The 13,190-nt window shown below is 47.3% G+C and overlaps 1 protein-coding gene across 6 annotated transcripts in view; it reads right to left on the minus strand.

The window, feature by feature from the left end:
- LOC142075125 (CBP80/20-dependent translation initiation factor-like) overlaps positions 1-13,190 on the minus strand; it is a 148,209-nt gene that overhangs the window by 88,644 nt on the left and 46,375 nt on the right. For all 6 annotated transcript variants that reach the window (XM_075136160.1, XM_075136161.1, XM_075136159.1 and 3 more), the window contains 3 exons: positions 9,906-9,979; positions 8,909-9,013; positions 5,235-5,310 (listed from right to left, as the gene is read on the minus strand). In XM_075136160.1, the coding sequence (XP_074992261.1) occupies positions 5,235-5,310; positions 8,909-9,013; positions 9,906-9,979 (255 nt within the window). The remainder of the gene's footprint in view (positions 1-5,234; positions 5,311-8,908; positions 9,014-9,905; positions 9,980-13,190) is intronic.

Here is a 13,190-nt window from a genome sequence, read left to right on the forward strand (position 1 = left end):
AATCAGAAGCCAGCTCTGAACCCGAATAATAATAATAATGGAAACGTCAAAGCTCTTGGCCATTTCCCTGATGTTTCCGTTGTGAATAAGTCTATCATATGATACGGAAGACCATCATAATCTGAAAAACCCACTGGAAGATCTCCCCTTTTCAGCATGTCCGATAAAAACCATGGGGTTTATAACCTGGTTCAGGGCTCACAGTGACTGTGCTGTACTGCCAGAGCCCAGGCTTGGACCTTGCAAGAACCTGTGAGCTGATGACCTGCGTGGAAGATAAGCCAGCTTTCATCCAGACCTCTCCTCTCCAGTGCTTTGGAGATGGCAACAGTCTCATCTGCCTTCCTCGGTCAACCGTGGCCTTAACTCTAACATGGGAGTGATGCTGAAGGGGTTACAGGTGACCATGGCAGTTTGCCCTCTCAGCCCAAGGAGATGGTCATTGTCAGTTGGGTTAAATGCAACAAAAAACAGGCCACAGAAAGACCATATCTTACTGGAAGTCGCGGCAAAACAAAAGCTTTTTACTCAGCAGTGGAGATCTGACTCCCAATACGTTGTGACCTATACTCAAGTAAACCTTGGCTCTTTGACAGGGACTTTCCACAGTGGTTTTAGCAGTTACAGTATTGGAAAGACCCTTGGGATATGGGAAGCTGGCTTGTTAGACTAGAAACCTTCTCTGAAAGCAATGCCATGCCTACACGCTCTGGATGGAGTCCAGCAGGCTCTGCGGGCCAGGAGAAGAAATCCCCCTAGTTTGGGGCTCCTAGGGAGCCACCACAACTTGTTTGGTGGACACGTAAAGGATGTCAGGGTTACACCTGGCAAGTGGCAGGAGGGACATACAGCACATGGGGCATACCACATGGACCCGGTCACTCCCAGTGGGAGGGAATGCCAGGCAGAAGGATGAGCCCACTGGTGCAGAACGGTCTGCTAGGAGAGGGCCACGTTGTTGCGGCTAAGGCTCTGAAAGAGGAGGGATCTGGGCTGGCTAACGAGCGGGCTAAAACGAGAACTGCCCAATACTGTAGTGCAGAAAGAGCAGGCAAGAGAGGATGTGGAGAGGATGAGGACTCTTTATGGTGATAGTAAATAACACCACCCCATCAAGGAGCTGTCCCTGAGCTCCAAAGAGACCTGCCCCCTGCCACCACTACCCTGGAAGGATCAGCAATCCGTAGGGTCCAGGAGCAAGCCCTCACACCAGTGCTGGACACTGACCTCCTCGCCTCGCATGGAGACTGACAGCAGAGGGGATGCTCGCCCATGATCCACCCTTCTCCCCCTGGACACCCTGGTTGGCTTCATCTCTCTTAAGGCACCTACCATGTCTGAACAAGTCCACATGTGAGCTGGTCCCTCTGGGCTCCTTGCAGAGCCGACAGGAAAAGGACATGGGTATCCTCAGATGGGAATCATCTGACCTTCTCTATACCTCTATGTTGAGATGCAGCGAACCATGCCCCAACGTGTCCATGCCCCTCCTACAGCAGGAACCCCAAGTGACCGGCCCATGCTCAGGTCCCACCTTTACTCACATGATCTCTGCACTGAATTGTAAGGTCTGACTTGAAAATACTTGTCAATGAGGAGGGGTCCCAAAGGGAGTGTGCAGAGACGCCTGTTAGGTCCCTAAATTGAGGTGGGATCCCAGCATGGTCAGGAATTCCAGCGCTTCTAAGCCTATTTAGACAAAGTCAGGAATACAGTGGTGCTAAGAGGAACATGAACAACTTACAGAGTCTGCCTTTCTCCTAAGGAGCTGCTCCCTTGTTTCTCATCCAACAAGGAAGCTGGATGACAACCGTAGCCAGAAAAGAAACAAGCAGTTTATTGTAACTCCAAGCACATGACAAAAAGGGTCAAAAATCAGTAAGGAAACGGAAGGAGATGAGCTGCAAGGCAATTAAGATGTCAAACCAAATGACATCAATGCTGTCTTCCAAGTTCATCCCATAGCACCAATAAAGCCCAGTACCCCTTTCAAAAGTGCCACATAATTTCTACCTCCTAAAACGCACCGTTCGGAGGAGGGCAGGCCCAGCCTGGAGGCACGAGTCCAGCAAACTGAAAGCCAACAACTGCAAGATGCCAGTCCAGAAACCACTCGGGACGTGTCCCAAAACTCTCTGCTCACGTCTGTCAGCATGCACAACATGTCCCTGTGACACGCAGCCTCTTGCATCCTTTGTGAGCTTCGCAGGGAGGACGGAGGATATCTTGTAGGACATGACCCCTTGGGTGGTTTTCTCTGGTAAGTGTAGAGTTTGCCAAGGGCTCGCAGTCTGAAGACCGTATCTAGGACCGGGGCATTCGGCTGTGACACGTCCAAGCCAGAAAGCCTTTCCGAGCATTTGCCAAAGGGAGCAAAAGCAAAATGCACTGACTCAGCCCTCCCTGTGACGTTTTCATGACGCCAAGATGGTTACATGGTCTCCTCCAACAAACCAGCCGAGGTGAAAACGGAGAAGATGATGAAGACTGGCTCTGCATCTGAGCTGCGCCTCTCTAACGCAGCAGACAACCGATCCTCCCCAGCGTGCAATAAAAAGCAGATCTTATGAATGGGGAATACTTATCTTCAAAAGATTATTTTCTTCCAAAGTCACTTTTTGGCAGCACTGAGGTGAATCAGTGCCCAAATCCAACTACAGACTCCTGTGAGTAAGGAGAGACGAAGAGGTTACGGCTCACGAGCTGAGCCAAGGCAATGACCTCATGCACTCCTAGCCATGAAGCTTTCAAAACAAAGCCTATTTACCAGTAAAAACAAGCACCCCAGATGAGCCTTGAAAAGATGGGGCAGGAGGAAGCTTCAAAATACCAGTTGTCAACGCTGTCACGAAGGAATTGCGCCCAGCGCCGAAGCGGAGCCGGATTCGCCTGCCTGTGCATGTCCACGAGATGGCAGAGCGCGCCGTGCCGCAGAGCCGGCCGAGAGCGTCCCCACGGAGCGGGATGCACGCAATCTCCAATTTCAAAACATAAGGCTGGCGACAAGCATTTTTCCCTCAGGCAGCTATGAAGGAAGAAGGTTTTGGGGGAGGTTGTTTTGGTTTTTGTTTATTTTTTCACCTTTTAATTGCCAAATAGTCACAGGCTTTCCTTGTGATATTTTGTTAAAATACTATTGATAGATTCCAGCAGCAAAACTCATGTATAATCTATTAACGTCCAGATATCCAGAATATTCTGCTTAAGCCATTAGGGGGGTCACTGTATCTCTCTGTAGAGATACATGTAAAGACCTGGATGTATACTGGAAATTAGCTCTAGATTCAGGTCCTATGTCCATCATATTTTACCATCAAAGGAATCCAAATTTCCAAAGCTGCCTGCAAGTAAGACTCACTACCTCTCTCGAACCTGGTGCTCTTAACCCTGCTATAGATTCTGAAGCACATTCAGCAGCAAAACGTTTGCACCCGAGTCACTCTGGAGGATGCTCGGACCAGCCCAGTCGTGCTGGAGGATGCTCGGGCTGGCCCCTCCGTCCATGCGTGGCTGCCGTAAGCAACCCATGAGATCTTAAACACAGAGAGAACAAGAGTTTACGTATCTCCAACCTGAAAAGCCCCTTCTTCAGAATATGACACAAACATAATCGCAGTGTGGGAAAGCCCCATGGAAGGTGAAAGATTTTTCTTTCACAGAGCCATTTAAAACAAGGGATAAAGACCAGCAAAATCACTGTTGGCACTGCACGATCACATTCAAATCCAGTTAACAATGATACGTCAGGATTAAACCAGCTGTCTGCAAGTATTTCACTTGTCAACGCTGAACAAGATAAATCCTCTCCCAGAACTACCCGGCTCCTAGTTCCCACAGGCACATACGACTGTACATGCCTAGGTAAGTGAGTCTCCAAAATAACATAGTATTGCATGAGTCTGCCCAGAGGCACAAACAAAACACCAAATCCCCAGCATTCCCACTAGCTCTTCCAGCTTCGAGCTGCCACACTAAGGATTAAGCTAGATGTTAAGGTATATATTGGTACTAATTCCCTGGAGTCAATGGACTCAACCTGGTGTTATGACAGGATGAGGTGACAACCAGACCAGGAGGACCTGGCTTATTTAATAGCTGTCAATTATAAAAGAAGTTGAACCCTAGAGAAGAACGTCAGCTCCTCGCATCAAAGATGGTTTGATTCCTCATTCCCAATTATTCCCCAGGGAAAATAACCTTATTTTGCAGAATTACTGGGCTCTGTATCAGCTGAACCTGATGTTTGCTCCCTGTGACCTAAAGTCCAGACATACCAAGCATGGAAGAAACTGAGCAAAAAACAGCTGTAGACAGCGTTCCTCCCTGCCAAAGTCAGCAGCACTTCTCTACTCTTTCCACTGGTTTGCGTATTTAGTGCCAGCTAGCTCACCCAAAAGAAATAGTAAGATCATCACATGGTTTGCAGGATGAGCAAGGCTTTTCCTCACATGATGCATGAGCAAGAAGCCCGTCGAACTCTTTGCTCAGCACTGAAAAGGGTAACGCTACCACAGCACATGGTCTGGAGACTTCAGCAAAAACACGCTGAGCATCCTCAGAAACTTGCTCAGCCCAGGACACTCAGCTCCTTCGAGGATTAGGGCTCTGGGAAGTGAAAAATTATATGATGCTGACAAATTGACTTATTCAATGGGTTTTTTTAACCAAGGGCCTCATCCTGCCATTCCCCAACATCCGAGCATCAAAAGTCATTTAAGCAGAACTACCGAAACTGGGATGTAGAGATAGATCTGGAGAAGAAACAGGCTGGAGAAAACGTACAAGTAGATGACCATTGCATATAAACATACGCACACCCCACAGAGGAAACATCTGGGTCAGCACACCATCACTGTTAGCTTCCTGGCTGCAATTTATTTTGGAGCTGTCAGGAGGCTTGGTGCTTTTCAGAACCTCCTTTCCTAAAATATATGAGCCCCGTGTCCATGTACGTATATATAAATATATATGTATATATGTGTGTATACATATACTGTCCTCAACGCTTCACCTCCCAGCGAAGTCTCCGCGGTAACTGCCTTTGCCCAGCACTAAGGTTCACAGCAAGGCTCGCCGAAACCACAGGCATAATTCTGCATCACAAACCCCAAAGGACCATAGCTCAGCGCATCCAGCCCAGGCTTTCCCACTTCTGGGAAGGGTTTCCTAAGGAAAGGTAAGGCAGGTTGCTGCTGGTCTCCACCATACGGGCAGGAGATGTCCTATTCACCTACCTGCCACACTGGAAGGACTTTCTCTATGTCGTTCAAGTTGATGCTGTCACCGTCCTCGTATTTCCCTTTTCCAAGCCTATGGCAGGAAGAAAACAAAAACAAAACCAAGTGAAACCTCGCTGGAACCAAAGTTAATTTTCTATTATGGCACATGGGGAAGATTGGTTCTTACTGCAAAGGACCCTCATGAAAACAAAGAGGGTCTCTGAGGCGAGTAAGCCGTGCCTCCAAAACACTCCCACACGGCCGTAAAGCCATTAATACAAAATTAAATGCTTTTCCCAGTCCTCTCCACTTGCACCATCCGCCACAGCGTTCCAGTGCTTTTGGTAATAGCAGCAGTGAGAAACCCAAAGTAAGTCAGTCCTGAGCAGTAGCGCTGGGTGATTCAATTCCCAGACCAAGCTAAACCGAAAGCACAGCCCATCTGGAAAAAAAAAAATGGGGACACAAAAACATAATAAAAAATGTTTCCTTTGAAGCACTGCTCATTTGTTGATCTGCACAGGAGCTCCTGTTTCCCTGCTGAGAAAGGTGTCGGCGAAGAAGCACAAACATACATCTCGGACAGCAAACAGCAATTGATACAAATACAAACATACAATTTGAAATGCAAAGAAATTGGGGTGAGAAGCAAAGCACTGACAGACCAAATGCATAGGTGGCAGCTAAAGGACTTTCTTTTATCAAGAAAGGGAAAAAAACAATCCAAAGATAATTACTAGCTGGATGCAGAGAGTTTGTAATGATATGGAGAAGAAAAAATGGTCAATAAATATCATCCTTCTGCATTTCCAAACAATTGAGGTGATCTATTTTTATTATGCAAGAATGATAATGTATTTTTTGGTCAATTAGTGATAACATATTGTTAAATAACATATATTAGAAACTTTGATAGCAGCAGACTCAGGTAATCAGTGCCTAGAACTCTGAGAACAACAGATTTTGGTGGAATTCCAGCAAATGGGGGGAAAAAATCCAGAAAAAATGGCATGTGCTAAAGCACCAGGCTCAAAAAACAGCAAACTGAATGGAAACACTTAATTTAATTAACACCCTAATTGATTTATGGGCAATCAGAGGTGTTCAACAATTGACTTTCCCTCATAGATGAAATAGTGACTTTGATTTACAAAGGCAAAAATATAGTGTGCGTATATACAGAATATATATATGAATATATATATATTTTATATTTTTTTAATATATATATGAGAAAAATCAAATCAAACATCTGGGGACAAATAATATCAGTTGCAGGTACAGAACAGGCAAGCGTATCGCAGAAAAAGATTATCTGAAAAGATGGGGACTGTCCCAGGGTGAACGTCTGATGCTGGACTGTGGCATAGAGGCAGGGGATGAGGAGGCAGGGATTAGGGGGATGAAGGCAGCTTTCCTCTACAGGCAACACGCCTGAGCCTGAACTACAGGACCGCAGGCAGCTCGGGCAGTCACGTTTCAAAGAGGTGGTTGAGAAATTTCTTAGAGTACGGGAAAAACGAAACTGATACATGGGCTTGGGAGGTACCTGGAATGAAGAGAAAATATCAGCTACAAAAGGTTGTTTGAACTGGAGGAGCAAAAGCACAGCAAGAGCTAACATTGGAAATTAAAGGCAGACAAATTCAGGTCAGAAACGAGGCACAGTTCCCTGGTTTTCCTTAACCACTCCACTTTGATTATTCATCATACCACCAAACTCAGTATCTGCAAATAAAATCAGATGGCTTTCTGGAGGAAAACACTTCAGCCAAGCAAAAGACGCTTGAGGTCAATCAACTGGATGCAACCACACGGCCAACCTTGGGCAAGTGATCAGGAACAAAATGGTCTCTTTGGTACTTAAAGTGTAGAAAACACATTCTGAACAACATCTTTCCCTTTTTTTCTATAATTCATTGCACAGCTAGCATGTTAAAAAACTCCACTCAATCAGGAGGGAAAATGCCTAGCTAGCAGATGAAGATTCTTGGAGGTTCAGCAAGCTGAACTGCGCTCAGCACAGATTCGGCACAGAGAGCTGATGAATGCACAACAGAGACAACTTTAAAAGTTAAAAAATAAAACCTATTTTGTCTGTGCTTCCTCTATTCTAGTGCAGGTTACTTATATGACCTGTATTTTGGGAGATGCACTGCTTGTGCTGATGGCACCTGTTTAACTTTTCTGCATATACAGTCATTCTTACTCCATTTTTACAGCTGTAATATTTAGGAGTGATTAAATATCTCATCTCCATACTGCCTTCTCTACCTGTTTGCACCCTGGGCATTCACAGTACACCAGGAACCGGAGGCAGACCATAAAGCAGACCCTGCTGCATCCTCCCTATACCTGGTAGGATCATCTGGCAAGTGCCATCAACCAGGGAGCACATTATATCTTCTTATATCTATATATATAAGGCACTTCATGACTTAGAAATTTAGCGTCGTTCCAAATATTCTGAAAATTGCTCTTTATATACCTGCAGTCAGTACTTACAGCGCAGAAAATAGCCTTATACAGTTGTGCGAGTCTCTGCCTGTTACTACATGGTACAGGAGCCTCCTGCAGATGTTGAACCTGGGCTGGGCTGGGATTGCTAGCCTGGCGTTTCTAAACAAGATATGCCCAGTGAAGCCTATGGCATTGGCCTGTACCAATTTGTCAACAGAAAAACTTATTCGAGAGAGGATTCCCATCCCTAAATACGACGTGGCAATGAGAAGTCACCTGCAATCTTCTCAACCCCACCTTTTAGACCCGTTCTGATCTTTTTCCTTCCTCTATGGGCAGGAAATGATCAATGACTAGGAAAAAATGACAAAAATTTGATGGGATAAAATGTGGTTATGGAGTTCTTACTCTATTTTTAATTTAGCAGAGATTTGCAGTGAGTTGCGTCAGGGATGAGTTGAAGCCTTGTCGTAACTTGGGATAACGGGACAGGTAACACTGCCTGCAGCCCTGAATAGCACTGCCAGTGCGTTAAGCACCAGGACTGAACGATAAGGAGAGGAAAAACCATACTATGATTGTTTCTCAATCTGCAGGGAATCTGCAGAGAAACGGTCATGTCCATCTAAGCAACATCGGTGAACCACTTGGTGCCAGTATGCATTTATTTGGCTTGACCAACCAACAACCGAAGAGGAATCCAGCAATACTGTGGAAGCCCCTGGAGGCTGTCACCACCCAAAGGAGCTCTTTAATATTTTTACGGCTAGCAGATATTTTACCGCTAGCAGATAGGGGATGGACAATTGGATCTACAGCATCTCCTTCCCTGAAGTCTTGCTGGGGAGAACAGCAGAAGCCCTGTCACTTGTGGGAACTGTAACCGGGATCAGCACTAAGCCAGGATCTTTCCTCCAGTATTCAGAGATGTTTAAATCTAGGAGACTTGGATCTAGGAGACTTGGATCCAGAAGACTTGGATCCAGCATGATTTAAAGACTGAACTCTACCAAGCAATGCAAAATACAGTGACCAGCTCGGCTCCAGCCCAGAACCAGATGATAGAGGAGCCAGATAGACTGATTGTGGCATCCTCAAACCCTGTACGTCGTCCAGCACCTCTTCGCCATGTCCTCCACATGAGCCGTGCCACCAAGCTAGCGTTCCCTCTGCGAGGGAGAAGTTAGAGACCTCGCTGGAGAGCACAGTATTGCACACAGAGCACTCACCCTTCTCTGTCTATGTGAGGCAGCGGGTGTTTGGAGGTGTTTCGCAGCTTCCTGTGAAATTGGGTGAAATCTAGTTTTTCAGGCTGCAAGTCCCACGTCGCACCACTAGGAGAGAAAAACAGGGAAAGACAAAGAAAGAAAGTCCACTACTAATTAAACACCACCGAGCTGAAGAGCAGAGGGCACATCAGAGCCTGCAGATGAGGAAAGCTGCTATTTCTGGAGGCACCACTCCCCACCGCAGAGCACATGGATGCGGGCCTCCAACCTTCATGCTGCTCCATCACGTTTCTTTCCATTTCTTTTGGAGATGCTGAGCTCCTGTTGCTTGCACTAAACCCCTAGTTTTGATATATGATGCAGCATGATGCAGCACACACCTTGCTAACTATACTTGCTCTCTGTATCAAGGAGGTATCGCAACAGGTAGTGGTCTGGTCCATGGAGATGTTCTCTCTGGTCCTGCACAACCTGCTCGCTCCAACGGCCTGGAGCAAGTCCCAGGTAGGAACTCAACTCCTGCAGACTCTTGCAGTGCTCCAAGCACAGAGAGACGCATAGAACTGGACAGAAAGCATATTTCACCACTTTCCCTGCGTTGAAGCAGCAGCTGAAGAGCTCTTCTCAGCAGCTGTGAAGCCAACGCATGATCGCACCACCAATTAATGGAAGAAAAAAGTCCTGGAGCAGTAGCTCAGAGCTGCCTCAAGTCTTGCCTGCGCAGCTCTCAGATGATTACAAGTAATTATATCAGTATCGGTTTCAGATGTTTGGACTGCAACCCCATCCAGCAGCCTCCTAAGCACGTAGGATGCTTTAAGTAGATTGATTGTGCTTAGTGCCGTGGGCTAAATGGGAATGGGGAGGAGGAGGAGCAGCGACGTGAGTACCAGCAGGGTACTCACCGGTGCCTGGGTACCAGCAGGATGGACACGTGGGCAAAGGCAAGAGAGGGCACAGTCCATCTCTCTCTCAAAGTCTTTTAAAACCGGCTTACCTGAAGGAGTCAAAGGTGTTGGCAGCCCAGATGTCCGTGCCCAGCATGTCAAGGGAGCTCTCCTTGTTGCCATTCTAGGAGGGAGGGAAAGGCGGTTACTCGCCGGAAGGCACACGGCGCTAGCCGGACCACGGCACAGCCCGGCACAGCCTCTCCCGCCTCTGCATGTGGGCTCCTCCGCTCCCGCGAGAATCCACACTCACTGCAATGCAGAGTCCCCTCACCCACTGCAAAAGCGCACCGTGAAGGCAAGCAGTGACCTGGTTTCAGCCTTGGGGATACAAAGCTGTGGACATCACGGAGCAGACAACACGCAGGCTCAGCTCTGACTCCAGCCCTGTCCTCCTACCCCACCGCCCACAACCTCCAAAGACCCACCAAGGTCCAGCGGGCAGGTTGACATCCTAGCCATGAAGAAACTCAGTTTTAGAGTCACAGACAGTTGAGGTGGGAAGGGACCTCTGGAGCTGGACTGGTCCAACCCTCCTACTCAACCAGGTGCCCAAGACCACATCCAAATGGCTTTTGAATATCTGCAAGGATAGAGACACTCTTCACCAGCAGCTACCAGAGCTTGCCATCACCAATAAGGATGGGGAAAGCCGTCCTGCTTCTTCATGGTGGCATGACTTCTCCTGGCTCCAACAACAGGCGGGGGACGTCAGAACCCTGCACCATGCCACCTCTGCCATGCACACCACCAAATGAGTTCACACGATTATTCTGGTACATGTCCCACCAACACTAAGATGACGGTTCCTTCCCCTGAGAGGCAAAAGCATCACGTTATAGTCAGGTGGGAATTATGAGAAACCTCCAGCAAACTGCAAAGCACCTTGAATTTTCCTGTGCAACTGCTTTTGGGAAAACCAGCGACCCGAAGCAAGAGCATCTAAAGCAAAGACCTCACACTGGTTCCTTTAGAGCCATCAGCCTACACATGTCTTCCCTGCAGAAAGAGGACTGCCCTCTCCACCCTTTACAGGCGAAGAAGTAAAGCAGGCTGGAGTTTGCCATTCAAGACCATTTAAGAAATCAGACTTGACTCAGACTGATACAGGATGGACATGTAAGAGGGAAACCCATATTACCAATTTCTCACCGACATTTCTTACACGTATTCAGATTATTCATAATTTGCACATATTCAGATGATTTAAGTATTTCAGCCCAAATACTCTGGTCCTACTCTGGTGAAACACATGCTGGAGAAGGTGGCTATTCCCCATCCTATAATTTCTGCCATTTTCAAATATTATTAATAATAACCGAGACACTAAAAACTCATAAAAACGTGACCATTTCTTAAAGAAGTCCCAGACCTCAGTCTGCCCAGAAAGTGAGCAACCTTTTCCCAACGAGCAGGATGTGCATCCTCGGTGCGCACTACAGATGGTGACACTTCACGGCCATTCCCAGCTCAACCAATTTAGACACCAGCTACTTCAAACACAGCCACATTGCTCCCTTTTTTGTCTCCTCCAAGGGATCTATGGATTACGATTTTAACTTCCAGGGATCTGCAGGTCAACATGTCTCTGCACAGAAACAAACTACCAGAAATATATAAAATTCTCATGATCAATTATGGAAGCTGAGCTTTTTATTTTAGGCAAATGTAAGCAAAATTTTCTCCCTGCAGTGGTGCAGGAGGTCAGAAGGGTAGAAGCTTCTAGGCAGTGGTTGGATGCTCCCACCCAAACCGGGCTGCAACTCCTGGTCCTCCTAGACTATGTCCCCATGACCTCTCGGAGATGCTCCAAGCGCTAGCCAGACTCCATAAAGACGGCGCCGGGGCCAAACGATAATGCAACTTGTCATTAAGTCGTGAGTCACTTCGATGACCTGTCTTCATAACCGGTTTCTGTCTCAACTCACAAGGCAGGGAGCATGCTTGCTGCCCAAGTAAACCTGCGTTGCAGGGTGCTTACTAAAATGCTCACAGCACGGTACCAAGACTTAATAATAACACTTGAAAAAAGCCAATTCTCAAGTCCAGAGACAAAAAAAAAATTGTATGTATTTAAGAAAAGAAGTGACTTGCTGTCAGTTCCCCCAGGACTGCAATTATAACCGTAAGCAGTTTTAACTTGAAGCTCCCCATGACCCAACCCTCAGCTTTAGATAATCATTTTCACCGCAAAGGGGTTAGCACTGCTGAAAATTAATTAAGCCACCAGGAGTGATGATTGAGACACACACTGACGAGAACGACATAAATACCCAGAATGATCCGAGATCCGGTGAAGCTGATCCTACACCCAGTATGGTTTAAATGCACGTCCATAACCTCTGTCCTCCAGCCCCTGTGAGCACACATCATCTCCATCCACCGCCGCCCAGCCCCTGCGGCTGCCCGCACAAACAGAGGGACGGACCACGCCACCGGCCGCGTGGACTCTGACTGCTTACCCATGCATGCAGCTTCAGCAAATTCCCCACAAAGTCGGCATTTGCATGCACGCAGCAGCTTTTCAAAGCCCGGCTCAGCGTCCCACCGGTTCCTCTCGCCGCTCCTCATTACCACCCTCCAGCAAACCACGACAAATACAAAATCACGCTCTTCGTCACAGGGTTGCAACAGCCGTTAGCTCATTGCTGTGCTTAGCATTAATGCAGAACAACGCCAAGTCGTCGGCTGAGTCCGTGGTGTAAATTCAGGGATTATCCTGTGTCATGTGTCACTTCTTAAGCATTTTTCAGTTCTACCTTTGAGAAGATTCCCCCACCTTTCCTCCTTCTCAGCTGCCTATAGCCCCTGGCTGCACTTTGGTAGAAAACAATAAAGATAGATAGATACCAAACTGTTTGAAAAGGCTCTGATTAAAGGTTTTCTTGTTGAAAACTGCAAGTTTTCATAAAACAAATACAGATATTTTGAGGAAGACATTATCCCTGCTCAAAGAAAAAGGGATACGTTGAGTCTCACTCCTCCCAGAAAGGACCATCACTTTCCAGCAACGACACGGTTCTGCAGGTCCTCTCCCAACACAGCATGGCTCAGGAGGACAGACGTATTTCCTCAAGCTCTCCAGGATGAATGACATTGTCGTGGTTTAACCTGGCAGCAGCCAAATACCACGCAGCCGCTCGCTCACCCCCCCTGCCGGGTGGGATGGGGGAGAGAATCAGAAGGGTAAAAGTGAGAAAAACTCGTGGGCTGAGACAAAGACAGTTTAACAGGTAAAGCAAAAGCCGCGCACGCAAGCAAAGCAAAACAAGGAATTCATTCACCACTTCCCATCGGCAGGCAGGTGTTCAGCCATCGCCAGGAAAGCAGGGCTC

Source organism: Calonectris borealis, chromosome W (assembly GCF_964195595.1).
Source record: "Calonectris borealis chromosome W, bCalBor7.hap1.2, whole genome shotgun sequence".
In the NCBI taxonomy this organism is placed as follows: domain Eukaryota; kingdom Metazoa; phylum Chordata; class Aves; order Procellariiformes; family Procellariidae; genus Calonectris; species Calonectris borealis.